At 46.9% G+C, this 21,540-nt stretch overlaps 1 protein-coding gene across 1 annotated transcript in view; it reads left to right on the top strand.

Annotated features, from left to right (window-relative positions):
• prkci (protein kinase C, iota) overlaps positions 1-21,540 on the top strand; it is a 179,209-nt gene that overhangs the window by 38,561 nt on the left and 119,108 nt on the right. The window contains exon 2 of the mRNA XM_038817458.1: positions 9,986-10,107. Within this exon, the coding sequence (XP_038673386.1) occupies positions 9,986-10,107 (122 nt within the window). The remainder of the gene's footprint in view (positions 1-9,985; positions 10,108-21,540) is intronic.

Raw genomic sequence — 21,540 nt, 5'->3', positions numbered from 1 at the left:
GGAGGTCAGTCTGCATTGCAGAAGAAAGTGACCGAGGAATCATAATGGTTGTGCACAAAGTCGTTTGTTGTGTTTCACAATACCCTACCCTCCCGATGGTGTTGCCCCCACCCCCTCTCCCGGTGCCCTCAGTGATCCTCAACGTGTGCCCCCAAGATGCACATCTGAGGTGGAGGCAGCTAGCTGCTTACCTCTTCCCGTGGTCTTCGATGCCCCTGGTGGGGGTCCTCTGGGGCTCTTGAGGCCAGAGGGCCCCGGCTCACTTGGTGTGGGGGGGGGGGGGGGGGGGGGGGGGGGTTGGTGTCTACTCACTCATGCTGCCTGGTGTAGGTCATTGACCTTCTTCCTGCACTGGATGCCAGTCCTACTGGTCACACTCCCTGAGCTCTCAGCTGCCGCCACCTCATCCCAGGCAGCAGTGGCTGCCTTGTGGCTGACTTTCCTGGACCCTCCGAGGAACAGGGCATCCCCTCCAGGCCTTCACAGCATCCAGAAGCCTCCCCAGACCTGCATCTTGGAGCTGATCTCCTCAACGCCATTATTGCGAGCAAGCTGGGGTTCGCTGAGCAAGTGCAGCTTAAGTGCTGCTCTACCTTCTTAGTAGGGGGTTGGTGAGCGTGGTACCGGCGAATCAGCTGGCGAGCCTTCATTTGCGGCGATTTGCCAGCGAGGCCTCATTAAGTGGACCAATTAACGTTGAATTGAGTTGCTGGTCTTGCTGGAGCGAGCAAGCGAAAATTCCTGCTCTCTACCACGTAGAAATTTTTTCACAGAATTGTGCCCTACGTTTCATGAGAATTCTGATGCTGGGAGTTCATAAGTTTTAACCGAAGATCGAGTTGTTAAATTTGCTTCTATACAAGTTTATGATTTAGACATTTCAAGTCCTCAATCAAATGTTCGACTTCCTGTGACTGGTGCTCAATTGTTCTCATCAATTCTCATTTCATTAACAGGAAGGGGTTCTACTCCTTGGTTCAACTCATGTGCAACGCATACGTCTGGATCATGCACGTGGGTGCACGCTTCCCAGGGAGTGTGCGTGACAGCTACATCTTGGGATACCTGGCATCTTCGAGGACCACCCCAGGATGACGGGTTGGCTCTTGTGGGATAAGGGGCTGAGGTTCTGGCTGATGATGCCAGTGAGGAGGCTGGAGACCAAGGCAAAAACTCGATATTATGAGGCCCATATTGTCACCCGTGCTGTCAATTAGCAGTTTATTGGACAGTTCAAAATATGGTTCCTGTGCCCGGACCACTCTGGTGGCGCACTGCAGTATGCCACTACAGAGGATCTCCCACTTTGTGGTGTCTGCTATGCCCTCCACAACCTGGCACAGCAGCGGGACCACGCGCTTCAGGGGGAAGAGGCAGACCAGGAAAGGTTTGAGGAGGAGCCCGGGGAGGAATCATAGAATTTACAGTACAAAAAGAGCCCATTCGGCCCACTGTGCCTGCAGTGGCCCTCAGAAAGGATACCCTACCGAGGCCCACACCTCACCCGATCCCAGTAACCCCACCGAACCTTTTTGGACACCAAGGGCAATTTAGCATGGCCAATCCACTTCACCTTCACATCTTTGCACCGTGGGAGGAAACAGAAGCACCCGGAGGAAACCCACGCTGGCACGGGAAGAATGTGCAGACTCTGCACAGACAGTGATCCAAGCCGGGAATCAAACCTGGGACCCTGGAGCTGTGAAGCAACTGTGCTACCATGCCGGAGGAGTCGGAGAATGTAGGACAGGTGGCGGCAAAGGTCCAGCATACCTGCCATGGAGGTCCTCATCCTCACCCGATTCTCATGGGACGAGGCTTCGTTCATCAGTTAGCCACTCTCATTCCCCTCCTTTGCCTTCCGACATCCTGGACGGTATTGGTGACCCAGCTGCTGGACCTCCAACCCCCTTGAGGGAACAGGATGTCCCGTCGCGCATGAAAAGTGTCCAGAAGCCTGTCCAGGTGGGCATCCCCAAAGCGAGAAGCATGCATGTAGGTTGACTGAGAATGAGTGGGAAGGAGCATTTAAAAGCAGCTCTCCCTTGGTGGCAAGGCACTGAAGCGCGAGTCTGGTGAATCAGACAGAGAGACAGCCAGTAAAGGCGAGATGTTTGTGGGGGCTCATTTTTGGCACTAAGTGCCATTATATACGAGCTGTGATCTTGACAATCGCACCCAAAATGACACTTGAACAATTTTCTGTTAAACCGAGCCCATTGTCTTGGGTACTTACGAAGGGGAAGGAGGAGCAATTTCTTGATGTTAGGTGAAAGATCCAATATATTGGAGATGGAAAGGGCCCATGTCTGATGTACACCCAAAGTACTGAGGCCTGATCAGAACTGAGCAAGTTATTTTACAGGTTTGTGTTTAGAAGCAATAAACTGATCAGACCATTGGTTCCAATCTAAGAACATATGGGAATGGATTGCACTATCTATGGGCAGAATGCCCAGGTTTGGTTTAATTTGATTTATTTTGTACCTAAACCATATAAATATCTACATCAGTGTTAAGCATGGTTGTCTCCAAACTATGTGTGCAATTCCACCATATTGCAATCTTTGCTTGGTGAACAAGCTCAATAAATTTGTAATATTGAAATATTATTACTTTGGGGAAAGTCAGAATATGTCATGTTATCAAAACATTTAATTGAAATCTTCAATTAAGTAATGAATTATGTTCCTGAAACATGTTGGTAAAAATGTTATCCTGAGGCAACCTGCTGAGCAATTGAATAATTGACTGCTTCTGGGGACCTCCAGTACCATTCTCTAATTGGCAACGGTGGTCACACAGACATTAAGTCATCAACCATTGTGGCTCATACATTTGCTGCCCTAATACAGCAAATTATCTGCTGTTAGTCATACTTGCCCTTGTTTGTTTAGTCTCCATGTTAATTTGTGCTAAAAGTTGCTGGATGTGCAAACTGATTAACATTGCAATGAGAAAAAATAGACACGGGACCTTTGTGAACGGAGCGAAAAACTGGGTGTCTTGCTATAAAATAAAGCAGAAAATGCTGGAAATATCCAGTAGGTCTGGCAGCATCTATGGAGAGAGAAGAAAGGACATGGACCTAAAACATAAGTTCTCTTCTCCTCTCTCTGTCTCTCTGCTGGTACTTTCAGCAGTTTGCATTTTTATTAATGATTTCCAGCATCTTCACTACTTTTGTACTGTGTCTGTATCTGCTTAACCAGGCAAATTGAAGGATTGTGAAATTATTCAGCAAAGTGCTGCAGGCGAGTCACTGTGGAGCTTGCAATAAAGCCCTGATACCATGCGGTTCCCCCAAACTTGCATTGACACTCATGGAAGTGAGCAACTAGTTGATAATTTAATTAGATGGTAACCAAATTATCTGACAGTTTAATTGAGGAAATTACTTGGCCTGTTTGTTTCTTCAGTGACTAATCTAACTGCTTCATGTTTGTCTCCATGCCCATTACATTGTGAGAGGAATTATTGTCTTCAGTGCCGGAAATCCAGCAGAGTGGTTAGGACTGCTGCCTCGTAACCCCAGGAACGATTCTGACCTTGGGTGACTGTGTGGAGTTTGCATGTTTTCCCTGTGCGTGGGTTTCCTCCCACAGGTCAAAGATGTGCACGTTAGGTGAATGGGCCATGCTAAATTGCTTCATAGTACCCAATGGTTGGGCGTGGTTAGGGGATAGGGCGGGTGAGTGGTCCTGGGTACGGTGCTCTTTCAGAGGTCGGTGCAAACTTGATGTGCCAAATGGCCGCCTCCTGCACTGGGGTATTCTATGATGATCCAGGAGTTTACCTTTTACACACTGCTCCCAATTCAACATTATTTAATACTCAGACAATTTGCTTGGTCTGGGTGTAATATTCTGTTCATCATTGTCGTTCCCCATCCACATTATAATATGTTGTTGCTTATGGTAATTTACTCATGCCGTTTCCAGAAGAGAATAGGAAAAACTTAGGGGTTTATCAGCTCAAATATTTTCTCCACAGTCCAAAGAGGTACATGTTAGGTGGATTGGCCATGGTTAATGGGTGTGGTTATAGCGATAGGACAGGTGAGTGGGCCTGGGTAGAGTGCTGTTTTGGAGAGTGGGTGCAGACTTGATGGGCCGAATGGCCTCCTGCACTGTAGGGATTCTGTGAAACCACACACGGATAGGAACTCGGTGTGCCGAGTATTCATTGATAGTGCTCACTGGATTTTGAGTGCATCGTAATATGAAAAACTATTCACTGGAGCGTGTACTGATAAAACCGATCTAATTTAACACTTCATATCCCTTTGTACCAATTACTTGTGTGGGGATATGCCACTTATGAGCTGGAATAAAATGTTTGGAATACCGTGCCTTTGAATTAATGTTCACACACTTTTTAACACGTGGATCATATGCCATTTTGGTCTGTGAGAGGATGTGCTGTGCCTTGTTTATATTAAAATAATATGGTGCATTAGATACAGTTAAAAATACAGTATTCCAATTTTTGATGTCATTTGAGCTCCCTCAAACGCTTCTGTTATGAACCATCATTTTACTGGCTTGATGAGGTTGGAGGCAGGGGGCAGTAAAATGGTGGGAGAATGCATCGGAATGGATCCCTACCACCTTCGTGCCACTGACCAAATTTCCCAGGCAGGCAGGTAGTTGGATTAGGACTGAGGAAGCTGGTGGCTGGTGCCTGGTTGAGCCTGTTGACAGTCAGTTGACCTGAATTTTATGCACTTGGAGTATTTTCCATGGGTTCCATGAAGGGTCACCAGCTCGACTACTTAAAGGAAGTGAGAGCTGAGGAACAGGTGGGCGGCTGTAACTGGCAGTCACTGAGTTCTGGAGTGTTTATAAGTTGGAAGTCTCAAATGTGATATTTGTAGGGCAGCACGGTGGCCTAGTGGTTAGCACAACCGCCTCACGGCGCTGAGGTCCCAGGTTCGATTCCGGCTCTGGGTCACTGTCCGTGTGGAGTTTGCACGTTCTCCCCGTGTCTGCGTGGGTTTCGCCCCCACAACCCAAAAATGTGCAGAGTAGGTGGATTGGCCACGCTAAATTGCCCCTTAATTGGAAAAAATAATTGGCTAATTAAATTTTTTTTTTAAAAATGTGATATTTGTAGGATGGGCCCTTTTGAGGAATCATTGACTTGACACCCAATGTGGAGGACTGTTATTTGAAGAATATCTACAACATGTGCTGCAATGTGTACAGACAATACAAGGGTATGAGAGCCATTGCACCATGTAGACTTCAAAGGAGATGGTTGCTCTGCACTCATGCTTGGCTGCTCCGGTCTGGAGAATAGTGGGTTTGAAAGAGACTGAATCAGCCACAATTGGAGTGGCAGCAGCTGACTGAAAAGCACCAGTGATGGAACGTGTACATGGAGGGTGCATAGGAGTAATAAGACAGCCAAATATTTGAAGAAGGCAGTTTAAAAGGAGTATAGAGGCGAAGCTACATAACGATAGTGGAGCACCAAGTCTCAGGAGATCCTGAGTCATAAAGAGATTGAGGAACAGCCATATTGAATTCAAAATGTTAACACTCTCTCCACAGCTGCTGCCAACCCAGCTGAGTTTTTCTGGAATGATTTTATTTTCATTTCAGATTTCCAACATCCACGATATTTTTATTTTATCTCCATGTTTGTCAAGGTAGTTTTTAATGAAACATCATCACTGTCAGGGGTCCTGTGATGAGACATCCAACGGTCTTTCACCATAACCCTGCATTGTTCAGCTGCCATGTCAGGCATGTCGGTCACGGGCCACTTATCATAAGACTATACGAAATAGGAGCCAATCATGCCTGCTTCGTCATTCTATAAGATCTGATTGTGGGCGTAACTCCAATTTCCTGCCTGCCCCCATACCCTTGACTCCCTTGTAGATTGAAAATCTATCTGACTCAGTCTTGAATATATTAAATGGCCCAACCTCCACTGCTCTCTGGAAAATAATTCCAAACACAAACGACCCTCTGAGGGGAGAAATTCATCCTCATCTGCATCTTGAAACATGAGACCCCTTATTTTCAAAATATGTCCTAGTTCTAGATTCCCCCATGAGGGAAAACATCCTCTCAGCATCTACCCTGACAAACTCCCTCAGAATCCTTTATGGTTCAATCAGACCGCTTCTCATTCATCTAAACTCCAATGAGTATAGGCCCAACCCCTTGATCCTAGGAATCACCCTAGTATAAACTTGTATAAACTGCTTTTGATGCAAGCTCCTTAAGTAAAGTGACCAAGAGTGTACATAGTACTCTAGGTACGGTCTCAGTAATGCTCTGAACAGTTACAGTAAGACTTTCGTACTTTTATACTCCATCCCCCTTGCAATTAAGACCAATGTTCCAATTGTCTCCCTAATTACTTAACTAAGACCAGAGAATTCCAGCAATCCTTCTCCCCATAACCCCTGTTCCCCTTATTGATCAAAAACCTAACTATCTCTGTCTTAAAGATACTCAGTGATTTGGCCTCCACAGCCTTCTGCGGCAAAGAGTTCCACAGATTCACCACCCTCTGGCTGAAGAAACCCCTCCTCATCTCTGTATTAAAGGATCGTCCCTTTAGTCTGAGATTATGTCCTTTGCTTCTAGTTTTTCCTACAAGTGGAAACATCCTCTCCACGTCCACTCTATCCAGGCCACGCAGTATCCTGTAAGTTTCAATAAGTTGCATCCTTCTAAACTCGAACAAGTACAGACCCAGAGTCCTCAACCATTCCTCAAACGACAAGCTCTTCATTCCACGGATCATTCTTGTAAACTTCCTCTGGACCCTTTCCAAGGCCAGCACATCCTTCCTTGGATACGGGGCCCAAAATTGCTCACAATACTCCAAATCGGGTCTGACCAGAGTTGTACATAACCTCAGAAGTCCATCCCTGGTCTTGTATTCTAGCCCTCTCGACATGAATGCTAATATTGCATTTGCCTTCCAAACCGCCGACTGAACCCGCACGTTAACCTTAAGAGAATCGTGAACAAGTACTCCCAAGTCCCTTTGTGCTTCTGATTTCCTAAGCATCTTCCCATTTAGAAAATAGTCTATGCCTCCATTTCTCCTTCCAAAGTGCATAGCCTCACACTTTTCCACATTGTATTCCATCTGCCACTTCTTTGCCTACTCTCCTCACTTGTCCAAGTCCTTCTGCAGCCAACCTGCTTCCTCAATACTACCTGCCCTCGATAGACCTTTGTATCATCTGCTCACTTAGCAACAAGCAACAGTGCCTTCAGTTCCTTCCTCCAGATCGTTAATATATATTGTGAAAAGTTGTAGTACTAGCAGAGACCCCTGAGGCACATCAGTAGTCACTGGCTGCCATCCTGAAAAATACTCCTTTATCCCCACTCTCTGCCTTCTGCCAGTCAGCCAATCCTCTATCCATGCCAGGATCATATGGGCTCTTAACGTATTAACAGTCTCCTATGCGGCACCTTGTCAAAGGCCGTCTCAAAATCTAAATAAATCACATCCACTGGTTCTCCTTTGTCTAACTTCCTTGTTACTTCCTCAAAGAACTCTAGCAGATTTGTCAGACATGACCTCCCCTTGACGAAGCCATGCTGACTCAGTCCTATTTTACCATGCACTTCCAAGTACTCCGTGATCTCATCTTTAACAATGGACTCTAAGGGCTGCACGGTGGTGACGTGGTTTGCATTGCTGCCTCACTGTGGCGAGGTCTAAGGTTCAATCCCGGCTCTGGGTCACTGTCTGTGTGGAGTTTGCACATTCTCCCCGTACTCGTGAAGAAAGAAAGGAGGTGTGGGATAAAGGGAAGTTTGGCCAATTGGATAAGTAACTGGCTATCACATAGAAGACAGAGGATGGTGGTGGATGGAAAATTTTCAGACTGGAGACCAGTTACCAGCGGTGTGCTACAGGGATCAGTGCTAGGTCCTCTGCTATTTGTGATTTTTATCAATGACTTGGAGGAGGGGGCTGAAGGGTGGGTCAGTAAATTTGCTGATGACACCAAGATTGGTGGAGTAGTCGATGAGATGGAGTTGTAGGCTGCAAAGAGACATTGATAGGATGCAGAGCTGGGCCGAAAAATGGCAGATGGGGTTTAACCCTGATAAGTGCGAAGTGATTCATTTTGGTAGAAAAAATTTGAATGCGGATTACAGGGTCAACGGCAGGGTTCTGAGGAATGTGGAGGAACAGAGAGATCTTGGGGTTCATGTCCACAGATCTCTGAAGGTTGCCACTCAAGTGAATAGAGCCGTGAAGAAGGCTTATAGTGTGTTAGCGTTTATTAACAGGGGGCTTGAGTTTAAGAGCCGCGGGGTTATGCTGCAACTATACATGACCCTGGTGAGACCATATTTGGAGTATTGTGTGCAGTTCTGGTCACCTCATTATAGGAAGGATGTGGAAGCATTGGAAAGGGTGCAAAGGAGATTTACCTGGATGCTGCCTGGTTTGCAGGATAGGTCTTATGAGGAAAGGTTGAGGGAGCTAGGGCTTTTCTCTTTGGAGCGGAGGAGGATGAGAGGCGACTGAAAAGAGGTTTATAAGATGATGAGGGGGATAGATAGAGTGGACGTTCAGAGACTATTTCCTCGGGTGGATGTAGCTGTTACAAGAGGGCATAACTATCAGGTTCAGGGTGGGAGATATAGGAGGGATATCCAAGGTAGGTTCTTTACTCAGAGAGTGGTTAGGGTGTGGAATGGACTGCCTGCTGTGATAGTGGAGTCGGACACTTTAGGAACTTTCAAGCGGTTATTGGATAGGCACATGGAGCACACCAGAATGACAGGGAGTGGGATAGCTTGATCTTGGTTTCGAACAATGCCCGGCACAACATCGAGGGCCGAAGAGCCTGTTCTGTGCTGTAGTGTTCTATGCTCTATGATTCAGATGAAAGTGTAAATTAGAGTGGATGAATGGTCAAGTCAGGTGCAGAAAGAAACCACGACAAATGAATGATTGGATTGAGAGGAAAAGAGACAAAGGAAATGTTTCTTTAAAAAATTTAAAATCTAACACTTTTAAATAAAACCTGAAGGGACAAGATTCTATACTAGAGAAACTCAACGCAGCTCATCTAGTAATCCATGCCTATGGTTGGAGTAATATTAAACCTATTGGGTTTCTGTGTTGCAGAGTTCTGAGATTTAAACAAGCGTTCTTTGAAGTATGGTGCAGTGTTCTTTGAAAAGCAGCAGCTGAAGGATATTCAGCTGGTTTAGCTCACTTGGCTAAATCGCTGGCTTTGAAAGCAGACCAAGCAGGCCAGCAGCACGGTTCGATTCCCGTACCAGCCTCCCCGAACAGGCGCCGGAATGTGGCGACTAGGGGCTTTTCACAGTAACTTCATTGAAGCCTACTCGTGACAATAAGCGATTTTCATATTTCATATTCCCACATACCCTCCTTTCCCGGCTTGGGACACTGTCTGTGCGGAGTCTGCACATTCTCCCTGTGTCTGTGTGGGTTTCCTCCCGGTGCTCCGGTTTCCTCCTCCAAGTCCCGAAAGACGTGCTGTTAAGTAATCTGGACATTCTGAATTATTCCCCCCGAACAGGCACCGGAGTGTGCCAACTAGGGGCTTTTCACAGTAACTGCATTGCAGTCTTAATGTAAGCCTCTTTGAGACAATAAAGATTATTGATAATTGTTATCGCTTTTATAGTAGCCAAGTAGAAATGAGAAATAGAAACAGAAAATGCAGGTAATATGGAACAAGTGCAATTTATCTTTTTTCAACTGCTGCCTTTCCCAGTTTATGGTGTTCTCTCATTTATTAAAAAAATCAGAGTTCCTTGGCTAAGGGCAGTTGTGTTTTTTTTTCTTGTGAAATATCTTGAACGGAAAAAAAATCGGTGTGAATCTTTGGGAAGATACCTCTGTTCTCGAATCAGTTAGAATTTACTTGTCAATTTTTTAGCATTTGTGTGAAGCAGTACTTGTTTGGTGGTGTTGATTTATTTTTTACTGGTCTTTTATTTATTTATTTGCTCAGGGACATCATGATCACGCACTTCGATCCCTCTATCACGTACGAAAATCTTTGCACTGAGGTTCGTGACATGTGCTGTTTTGATAACGAGCAACTCTTCACAATGAAGTGGATTGACGAAGAAGGTACAGTGGATTTCCATAATTTATTTGCTTGTTTTGCACGTCATGGAGTCGGGTAGGAAGAAATGTGTGACCCCAGCTTGTCTCTTTCAAATTAAGTCTTTCCTAATTTCTATTTTTACCACTAAACCAGAAGCTTGATTACCATGTCATGTTTTATATTTGCAGATTTGTTAAAGGCTTTGCTCATGCAAAAAAAACCCCTGATATCAATAAGACTAAATGTTCTGTCACAGTGGAATATATTTATTGTCGCATTGCAGTTAGTCACATAGGGGGCTTTTAAAAGCAGATTATAATACTGTGCCACTTTTGGACTCCCGGTCTCACATTAGGTAGTCCCACCAGAGTCATTGGTGTTTGTTCTTTTTACCCAGTTTCTGGGGGGTAATTGGTGTGCAGACTCGCTCCATTCGAGAGTATTTGATGCTAGGATGTCAAAAGGCGCAAGAAAGAGTATAATTAAGAAAGATTGAAGCAGACGTCCGGTGGCGACCACGAAGTCGCTCATTTGGTGGCTCCTGCTCGTGCCAGTTTTTTTCGGACCGTTTCCCCGATTAACAGGTGGATGTGAGGTGGAGAAAAGGTGCAGGTGAATGAGTGGAAGCAATTGACCCTCTGGCATCTGGAGCTGAGGGCCAGAAGCGGTCAAAAAAGAGGGAATCAGTCGGTTGGAGCTGGTGCGGCGCCTGAAACGCACGTGGAGATGGCGGAGGGGCAGGGAAAAGCCCTGCCGGCTCCGTGGTCGATGGACCAACTGGTGAGCTTCCTGAATGAGAAGTTCACCCAACAATGGAAGGAGAGTCTGGAGGACCTGGTCCGGGCAGCGGATTCGATCAAGGTGGTGGTCGACCACGTGGAAACGAAGCTGGCGGCCCAGGGTCAGGTGATCCAGAAGATAGAGGAGGTGGCTTGGGAACACGAGGAGCAGTTTGCCTTGATGACAGCTGAGATGGCGGTGATGCAGGACCAGCAGAGGCGGCTCCAGGAGAAGGTTGAAGACCTGAAGAACCGGTCACGCAGGCAGAACATAAGGATCGTGGGCCTGCCGGAGGGGAGTGAAGGAGCTGATACAGACGTGTATGTGGGGAGGTTGCTGCTCGGTGAGGGAACATTTGAACGGCCTTTGGAGATGGACCGAGCGCACATGTTGCTAATGAGGAAGGTTCAGGGAAATGAACTGCCGAGGGTGATGGTGGCGCGGCTGTACCGGTTCTTGGACAAGGAGCAAATTATGAGGTGGGCCAGGCAGACGAGGCGCTGCACCTGAGAGGTCAGTAAAATCCGAGTGTACCAGGACCTGGGTGCAGAGCTGGCCAAGAGGAGAGCGAGTAACAGCAAGGCGGTCCTCTACAAGAAAGGGGTGAAATTTGGGTTGCAGTACCCTGCATGCCTGTGGGTGACCTACGAAGGCTGGTAATTGTACTTTGGATCGGCGGAGGAGGCTGTAGAATGTGTCAAGAGACAATGGACTGGCCGGAGGGAGGTGGACTTTGAACATTGGTGGAGATGCTGTTTGGGGCCATTTCTTTTTCCTTTTCGGCTTCAGGTTTGCTCTTCTTCGTTAGAGGATGGGGGGTTATTTGCTTTGTTTGGGCTTGGAGAGGGGTTGTTTTGGTTTGTTTGCACTAATGTTCGAGCAGAGGGGAGGGGTATCAATGGGGGAATGTGCGAGGATCAAATGGGCCAGTCAAGAGGGCCCATGTGTTCGCACACTTAAAGCAATTGAAGGCGGATGTGGCCATGCTACAAGAGACTCACCTGAGGGTGGGGGATCAGATTAGGCTGAGGAAGGGATGGGTTGGGTGAGTATTTCATTCGGGATTGGACTTTAAAACGAAGGGGGTGGCTATTTTGGTCAATAAGTGGGTGGCATTCGAGGTGAGAAATATAGTGGCTGACTCTGGGGGCAGGTACGTTATGGTAAGTTGGAAACTGGAGGGGCTGCCGGTGGTGTTGGTAAACATCTATGCCTGAACTGGGACGATGTGGAATTTAGGAGGCGGGTGGTGGGGAGGATTCCTGACCTGGATGTTCATTGGCTGATTATGGGGGGGCGGTTTATTTCGAGTCAGTCGCATAGGGAGAAGGCAGAGTGGGTGGAGATAGAAAGGCTGGTGGAAGGAATCCTGCAGGTGGACAGGAGATATGCAGAGGTCCCTAAAGAAATGCCAGAGGTTGCAAATGGAATTTGGGCTGGCATTCACGGCAGTAGAGCAGTTGCGAAGGGTGAGAGGGACGGTATATATGAGTTTGGGGAGAAAGCGAGCAGGATGTTCGCGCACCAGTTGAGGAAGCAAGAGGCGGCGTGAGAGATTGGGAAAGTGAAGGACACAGATGGGAATACAGTGTTGGACCCGGCGGGGGTGAATGGGGTGTTTAGGGAGTTTTATAGCAAATTGTATGAGTCGGAATCCCCAGCCGGTGAAGAGGGGGAAGCGGCGGTTTCTGGGAGGATTGGAGTTCCCGAAGGTTGATGAGCTGGTGGAGGGCCTGGGGTCCCCAAATGGGCTTGTAGAAGTAGTAGAGGGCTGGAGGCGATGCAATTGGGCAAGGCCCTGGGACTGGACGGGTACCTGGTGGAATTTTACAAGAAGATCTCGGGGTGTTGGGACAGCTGTTGGTAAGTAAAGTAAAACAATGTAGGAAAGGGGTTAGGAGTGCTACCCCCGACATTGTCACAGGTGTCTATCTCCCTCCTTTTAAAGCAGGCTAAGGACCTGGAAAACTGTGGGTCATAGAGACTGATCTTCCTGTTAAGTGTAGATGCCAAACTACTGCCGAAGATCCTGGTCACAAGAATCGAAGGCTGCGGCCCAGGGGTAATAGGGGAGGACCAGACGGGGTTCGTTAAGGAGCGGCATTTGCCGACCAACATTAGGAGGTGGATTGCTTAGTGTAGTTATGATGCCTCCAGAGGAGCGCGAGGGTGCGGTGGTGGGGGCCGTGGACGCAGAGAAGGCTTTTGATCGAGTGGAGTGGGAATACTTGGCAACAGTGGCAAGTATGCAGATGCATAGGGTGAGATTGGACTATTTCAGGTTACACCGGGGGACGAGGCAGGGATGCCCACTTTCCCCACTGTTGTTTGCCTTGACTATAGAGCCATTGGCATTAAGAATGTTGAGGGTCTGGCATTACGCACAGGGTCTCTCTTTCCGCGAATGATTTACTTTTGTACATATCGGACCCGCTGCAGGGGATTGGAGGGATCATGGGGATATTGGAGGAATTTGGCCGGTTCTCGGAATGCAAATTGAATAAGGGTAAGAGTGAGGTCGTTGCGATCCAGGTGAGGGGTCAGGAGAAGCAATTGGGTGAGATGTCGTTCAAAGTGGTGGGAGGGAGCGTTCGATATTTGGGTATCCAGATGGCGCAGGGGAGGGAGCAGCTGCATAAGCTGAATCTGGCTCGGTTGGCAGAACAGATGATGGGGGACTTTCGGACGTTGGATGCGCTCTCGTTGTTATTGGGGCGGGTTTAGACAGTCAAAATGATGGTTCTCCCGAGGTTTTTGTTTGTTTTTCAAAGCCTTGCAATTTTTATCCCCAAGGCGTTCTTCAAAAACATTAATGTGGGGTGGTTTTGGAGGTGGCAGTGGGTGGGGATCGAGAGATTTGGGCATCTTTTTATTGGAGTGTTTCCCGAGCTGGAGGAGGAGTTTGAGTTGCCAGGTGGGAATGGGTTCCAGTATTTACAAGTGAGGGATTTTTGAGGAGGCAGGTTTCGACCTTCCCGCACCTGTCACACCGGGGATTACACGTTAAAGTGGTGTCGAGAACAGAAGTAGGAGAGGGGAAGGTCTGAGATCTATAAGGAGCTGATGGAGTGGGAGGGAGTCCCAATAGGGGAGGTGAAGAGAAAATGGAAGAAGAGCTAGGTGGGGAGCTGGAGGCCGGATTATGGGAGGAGGCCCCCGAGGAGAGTTAATGCATCCTTGTTGTGTGCCAGGCTCAGCCTGATGCAATTGAAGGTGGTTCACAGGGCACACATGACTGTGTTGGGGGGGGGGGGGGCTTGCGAACCATGTCCATATGTTTTGGGCATGCCCAAGCCGGAGGGGTTTCTGGCAGGGGTTTGCTGACGTCATGTCAGAGATCTTGCGTGAGGGTGATGCCGAGTCCAGAGGTGGTGATTTTTGGTGTGTCGGAAAACCCGGGAGCCCAGGGGGTGAGAGAGGCAGACGTCCTGGCCTTTGCCTCCCTGGTGGCCTGGAGACGGACCGTACGAGGTTGGAGGGACGCGGAACCCCCAAAGTAAGTCATATGGATTAGTGACATAGCGGGGTTTCTCAGACTCGAGTTTAAATATGCCTTGAAAGGTTTGTTGCAGTGGTTTGCTCAGAAGTGGCAACCGTTCATCGACTTCTTTGAGAAAGATTAAGCTGTCTGGAGGAGGGGGGCGGAGAGGGGGAGGCATTGGAGAGTCGAGTGAGAGCAGGGGAACCAACGGAGGGGATGCTGGGGAAGGTGGCACTGTTTATGTAAGCCATGTTGGCTGGGGTGTGTGCTCGGGGGGGGGGGGGGGGGTTGTTGGTTATATTGTGTTTTTGTTCTTGTTGAAATGTTATTGTTAAAATTCTAAATGCCTCAATAAAATATCTTCCATTTAAAAAAAAAGAAGGGTGGAAGTAGTAGTCCTTCAGAGGAGCCGAGCAAGGTGCAGAACATGGGGATCTAAGATGGCGGAGGCCTGTTCATCAGGTGGAGCCAAATCTATCACGGTAGACAAGCTGGTGAAGGTAATGGCTGTTGAATTTGACAACAGTTCGGTAAACATTTTGAGAGGCATTGGAGGGAACTGATGGAGACCCTCAGGAAGTTGGTGGATGAGGTCCTGGTGCCATTACAGGAGGCGGTGGAAAAGACTTCAGAGACAGTGCGGCAGCATGGCGAAGTGTTGAAAGAGGTGGAGGAGGCATTATTGCAGCACAACGATCAGTTGGCCTCATTAGATGCTGAGCTGCGGAGGGTGGAGGAACAAAATAAGGGCCTGAGTGAAGGTCGAAGAAATAGGTTGAGGTGGCAGAACCTTGGGATTGTGGGGCTGCCTGAGGGGGTGGAGGTTCTGAGGCCAACTGAAAACTTCGAGTCAATGTTTTGGCAGTTGGTGTGGGAAGAGGATCAGGGTCCTCCCATCAAGCTTCCATCGGCCCACCGGTCGCTTCGAGCGAAGCCACTGAGTTAATGAACCACTGTGAGAGATGGTGGCATCTTTTCATAGCTATTGATCAAAGGAGCGGGTCCTAGAGTGGGCCAAGAAGAAGCGGGAGGTGTTTTGGGAACGCAGTAGTATCTGTATGTATGAAGATATTGCAGCTGAATTGGCAAGGAGGTGTGTGGCCTTTAACAGGGTGAAGTTGGTGCTATGTAAAAGAGGTATGCAGTTTGAGAGACTGCTGAGGAAGCAGAGGCACGTACCAAGGATGAAGGGCTTGTATAGAACTTGGGTGGTGGTGGGGACAGGTCTGTATAGGGACGTTGTAGTGGTAACTGTGTGTGTGTATACTTATATTGTTGTTTCCCTTGTTCCCTCTCCCCCCTCTTTGCTTTTGTTTGTACAGAGTTGGTGATAATTGAAATTATTGCAGGTTTGTTTTGGGGACTCTTTTCCTTTGTTTCTTTTTGTACTAATGGTTGCAGAGGTTTGGAGGGAGTGCTTGGATGGGGAGGCAAGGGGTGTTGGGCTGATTTGGCGGTTGGGGGAGTTTTTGTTTCGATTAGGGGTCTGGCTTTTGTCTTGGATGGTTTATTTGGGTATGGTGGGCTCTGCATGGGTGGGTGGTGGGGGGGGGGGGGTGCGGGAGGTTGGGGGAGAAGGATGGGGTGGGGGGGGTGGAGGTTCCTTCCTAGCTGAGTGAGATTGGCTAGTGAATGGAAGCAAGGTTTGGGGGGGGGGGGGGGGGGGGGGGGGGGGGGGAAGAGCGTATGGTCCGTGGCTTGGGAAACCTGTTCAGGCAGGTATTGTTGAGCCTCAAAGGTCTGGTGGGTGGAGGAGAGAGGTAGCCACTCGAAGAGAGGAAGAGATTGGGGGATTTCTCCGGGGGGGTGGCTGGGCTGGGCTGTGGCTTTGGGGCGCTGGGCTGGGCTGTGGCTTTGTGCTGCCGATCTTGATATATTATTATTGGGTGGCGAATGCTGTGAAGGTGCTGGGTTGGTGTGGATATCTGGAGGCTTTATGGGTGCGGATGGAGTCGGGCTCGTGTAGCGTGTCATGGCTAAGGATGTTCTCCCAGGAAGTACTCTGAGAATCTGGGTGGTGGCCTCCACATTGAAGATATGGAGACAGCAACACTTCAAGTCGGGGGTGGTATCGATGTTGGTGCCGGTTTCAGCATGTTCGAGCTGGTGAGGTTGGACACGAGGTTTAGGGGATGGGAGCAGAAGGGGGTTGCTGTGATGAAGGATTTGTTTTTGGAGGGTCGATTTGTTACCATTTAAGGAGTTGACAGAGAAATTTGGACTTTTATTTAGATATCTGCAGGTGCGTGACTTCGCAAAGAAGATCTTTCCGACATTACTGGTGGTGCCCCCTTGTTGGAGAGGGTTTTGTCACTGGCAAGGATGGAGGAGGGGAGTACCTTTGGGGTTTATGGGAGGCTGACAGCGAAGGAGGCCGTATCCTTGGAGGGGGTTAAGGCCAAGTGGGAGTGAAGTTGGGGGCTGAGCTGGAGGAGGGAGTGTGGTGTGTGATTCTGCGTAGGGTGAACGCAACATCATGTGTGAGTTTAGGGCTGATATAGTTGAAGGTAGTGCATTGGGCCCCTTTGACCAAACCCAGGTTGTGCAGGCTATTTGTGGGGGTGGAGGATGAGTGTGAGCATTGTGGGAGGGGCCCGGCTAAACATGTACACGTTCTGGTTGTGTCCTAAGTTCGGGAGGTTTTTGGTTTCCTTCTTTGACACCATGTTGGTGATCCTACAAATTGAACAGCAGCCTTGTCCCCTCGGGGGTCATAGTTGGATTATTGACCTGCCGGAGCTACAGACTGGGGCTGATGTTTTGGCCTTCACCTCGCTGATTGTTTGAAGGGGGGTGCTGATGGGTTGGAGGTCAGCTTCTCCACCCAGCACCTCACTGTCTGCGGGATCTTGTAGAATTTCTGTATCTCGAGAAAGTTAAATACACTGTGGGGGGTGCAATTGAAGGGTTCTCCTGAAGGTGGCAGCCGTTAATTTTGTACTTGGAGCTGGTCACCGTAAGTTGTTAGGAAGAGGGGGGGGGTCAGGGGTCGGTGAGATTTTTGTTTGGTTTTCTCGGAATGGGCAGTAGAGTTCGGGAAGGAGTTTGTTATTATCTGTTATTGTTTTTGTTATGTATAAAATTGAAAAAGTTGAATAAAAATATTTTAAAAAAAGTGAATACTGGGGCAGCACGGTGGCACAGTGGTTAGCATTGCTGCCTATGGCGCTGAGGACCCGGGTTCGAATCCCGCCCTGGGTCATTGTCCGTGTGGAGTTTGCACGTTCTCCCCGTGTCTGCGTGGGTTTCACCCCCACAACCCAAAGATGTGCAGGTTAGGTGGATTGGCCACACTAAATTGCCCCTTAATTGGAAAAAATAATTGGTTACTCTAAATTTTACAAAAAAAAAGAGAATACTGTGCAGCAGAGTTCATCTGGTGATTTACACACATGCCCACTCCCCGCGATGCTAAACTCGATGCCTTGCTGACAGGCAGAGAGATCTGAGCGTGCATGTCCATCGATCACTGAAAGTGGCAACACATGTGAATAATGTGGTCAAGAAGGCATACGGCATGCTGGCCTTCATCAGTCAGGGCATTGAATATGAAAATTGGCAAGTCATGTTGCAGCTGTACAGGACCTTGGTTATGCCTCATTTGGAATATTGTGGTTGTCATACTACCAGAAGCATGTGGATGCTTTGGAAAAGGGAGAGAAGCGGTTTACCAGGATGTTGCCTGGTATGGAGTGCATTAGCTTATGAGGAGAGGTTAGATAAACTCGGTTTGTTCTCACTGGAATGACGGAGGTTGAGAGGCGACCTGATGGAGACCTACAAGATTGAGTGGCATGGACAGAGTGCATAGTCAGATGCTCTTTCCTAGGGTAGGAGAGTCAACTACTAGGAGACATAGGTTTAAAGTGCATGGGGAAAAGTTTTGAACAGTTGTGCGAGGCAAGTTTTTTTACACAGTGGTAAATATAGGGGGAGGTGGTGGGACGATAGTGGCATTTAAGGGAGATCTCGGCGAATATACGAATAGGGTGGGAATGGAAGGATACGGACTCCGTAAGTACAGACGGTTTTAGTATAGGCAGGTACCATGGTTGGTGCAGCCTTGGAGGGTCGAAGGGCCTGTTCCTGTGCTGTATTGTTCTTTGCTCTTTGCTGTTAAGGTCATGGAAGTAGGTGCCTTGCCCAGAGTGGCAAGAGATATCAGAGGAAGAGCTCCTCAGGTCATGTCCTGTAGATGATCACAGCAATGTCCTGGCATAGAAGCACATTATTACTGTTCACCTGGGATGAATGACTGGTGCGTAACAAGCAAGCTGAAAGAAGAGAAAAGCACTTTCGAGGAGAATGGTTTCTCATTTGCTCCCCTGTAATGCATGCTCACTTTCTCAATAACTTTATTGTTTTTGAGGAAGTAGAATGGTAGAAAGGCAGAAACAAAAGTGAAACAAATACAAGAATAAAGGGGGAATGCATATATAATGTTGTGGAAATGTTGCACATCGGGTCTGAAGTGTAAATTATGTACTTTGGTAAAAAGGACAACTTGTAAGCTAATGTTTCCATTGAATTAATAGAACAATTTATGCTTTGGCTAAACTTGAAACGGTTTAATGTTTGTTGTACCCAACACAGAATAAAAATGAACAGGAAATGTTGTAAATTTCTAAATGATGTTAAAGATTATAATGTGATAAAGGAATTCCATTGTATTTATGGTAGTACTGAGGCTGTTGGCAATTGCAATTCTGAAACATGATAGCTTTGAATGGGAGAAATTCCTGTAACTCATTGTTTGAAACCCTGATGTTTAAACTCTTGGATAGATTGTTTTCTTGTTAATCATTTCTCCTAAACTTGAGTTCTTCTCTGATTTGAGTTGTATCTGGTATATTCTGCTGCACTTAAGAAAAAAGAACATGCAGTTATTTTGAATATTTCACAACCTTAGGACACCCATAGTAATTACAGCATTGAAATAGTTTTGAAGTGAAGACACTGTTGTAATTCAAAAATGCACAGCAGTCAAATTATGTATAGTAAGCTATCACAAACACTTGCTACAAGATCAGTTAATTTGCTTGAGTGATATTGGTTGAGGGGTAAATATTGGCCAGAACACCGGTATAATTCCCATGCTGTTCTTCAAATAATACCATGGAATATTTTCCCTTATCTGAGAGGCAGTCAAGGACTTTGTTCAATTTCTAAACTGAGCACCTCTGCCAGTGTAGTTATCCTTCAGTATTGCACAGGAGCTTCTGCTGCAAGTCTTGGAGTGAGGCCTGACCTCACTTGAGGCAAGAATATACTGTTCAGCCTATGCTAAAACCTGTTCAGCTAGCAGCGTTTCAAATGTTGCTGCCTCTGGAGGTGTCAAGACTCGTGTGAAGAAGTGTTTCTTCCATGGTAGTTCTGGTGATCTGTACCAGCAGTGTAATTGAACATTGTAAACATAGAAATAGGAGCAGAAGTGGTCCATTTGGCTGCTCGTGCCTGGTCTGCTTGTGTTTCGAGTTCCTAATTCCCATCTACCTTCAATAGTTAAGTTCTGCAAATTGTACGCTGACAACTGTCTGCCCAGGCATTGGGTCCACTGTCATAAACTTAAGTAAATCATGGATTATGACTTTTAAGCTGCTACAGTTGGTGCTGCAGGGATTGGATTCCGCTGTATGAGCATCTGTTTAAGCTGTTTTCTACTTGAGGTTGTGATGTAAATATCTATGCTATGTGCCCAGATTCAGAAAAAATGGAAAAGAATGGATTTGTTGGATAAAACTTTGGAAACTTTTTCAAAGTGTCACCTATTTAAATATTCCAATTTACAAAGCCAGTTTTCAGAAGAAGAAGAAAATTACAATAATTAAAATGACCATGTACTGGACATGTTTGATAAATATAGATTTAATTATATTTGAATACTTTCAGAGTTCTGGTGCTGTGCTTGTTCAACAATTTTTGTTGAGAAATATTTGGACAATATTGCACTTTCATATTAACTGGGCTGTTGTTTCTTTTTATTAACTAATACTTGGGGCGGCACGGTGGCGCAGTGGTTAGCACTGCTGCCTCACGGCGCTGAGGACCTGGGTTTGATGCTGGCCCTGGGTCATTGTCTGTGTGGAGTTTGCCCATTCTCGCCGTGTCTGCATGGGTTTCACCCCCACAACCCAAAGATGGGCAGGTGGATTGGCCACGCTCAATTGCCCCTTAATTGGAAAAACTAATTGGGTACTGTAATTTTAAAAAAAAATTAACTACTACTTGAAATTGTCTGTAATCTTTTAGCAAAAGAAAGAGGAAGTTTTTATTTCTTAAACCATGGGATGGCAGTGTGCATCAACCCTGGGCCTAATTCTCGTTCCTGTACTGATACTATTGTGATGAGGCACTCTGGTGTTTCCAAAGGAAATGTGACAATGCAAAATTGAGCTGTTGAATCCATTTGAAGCATGTGAATCGTTTGGAACAAAACTGAAAATGTCTAATGGATCTTCCCATGTGTGGGAGCAAGTCAGTTTCGTGAGGAAGTGTAGGAGGTGCTGAAGAAAACTGCTCTACGTTCTGAAATGAACGACACCCAGTGTGGTTTATGGGGGAAGAATTCAATGAATTAGGCAAACATGACTCATTTGTGGTAAATTGTTGACTTCTAACATATTTTGTGTTTCTACCACATATATCTCATGTAATGAAATAATCAGAATATTTTTACTTCCTCCCGGGTTACCCCCATCTCTTCTGAAACCGCTGACTCAAATTTGAATGCTATCTTAGTGGTGTGAAACACTCACTAGTATGCTGTCCAAATGGTCAATATTCATGTGCGAGCCTAAGAAATGTGTCTGCAGCCTTGTGAAGGATATCACGGCTCGGCCTGTTCCAGTCCTGCTCAGCATCTACATACATGCATATTCCAAGCAGGAACTGCAGGACTGTGATCAGTATAATTTTGTTCACGGCGCAAACTGATAAGAAAGCGTTATATCTGCTGCTTCCCACTGAAATTTCTTTTGGTCAGAAGCAATATTTGATATCAGATGTGTTATATGCCTCTCTGATGATGTAGCCTCTCTGGTGAAATACATATTTTTCTGTTTTAAGTAACTAGGTATTCCTATTTTGAAGCTCATGATGTAAATCTGTGAGCATAATATTACTGTAGTCCGTGATTCACCTTCTCCTATGTCATCTTAAAAACTTTGCTGCGCAAAAACGGAAAAGGTACCTAAAC

Source organism: Scyliorhinus canicula, chromosome 13 (assembly GCF_902713615.1).
Source record: "Scyliorhinus canicula chromosome 13, sScyCan1.1, whole genome shotgun sequence".
NCBI lineage: Eukaryota > Metazoa > Chordata > Chondrichthyes > Carcharhiniformes > Scyliorhinidae > Scyliorhinus > Scyliorhinus canicula.
Note: the sequence above shows the minus strand (reverse complement) of the source record. Positions and strands in the feature narration are given on the sequence as shown.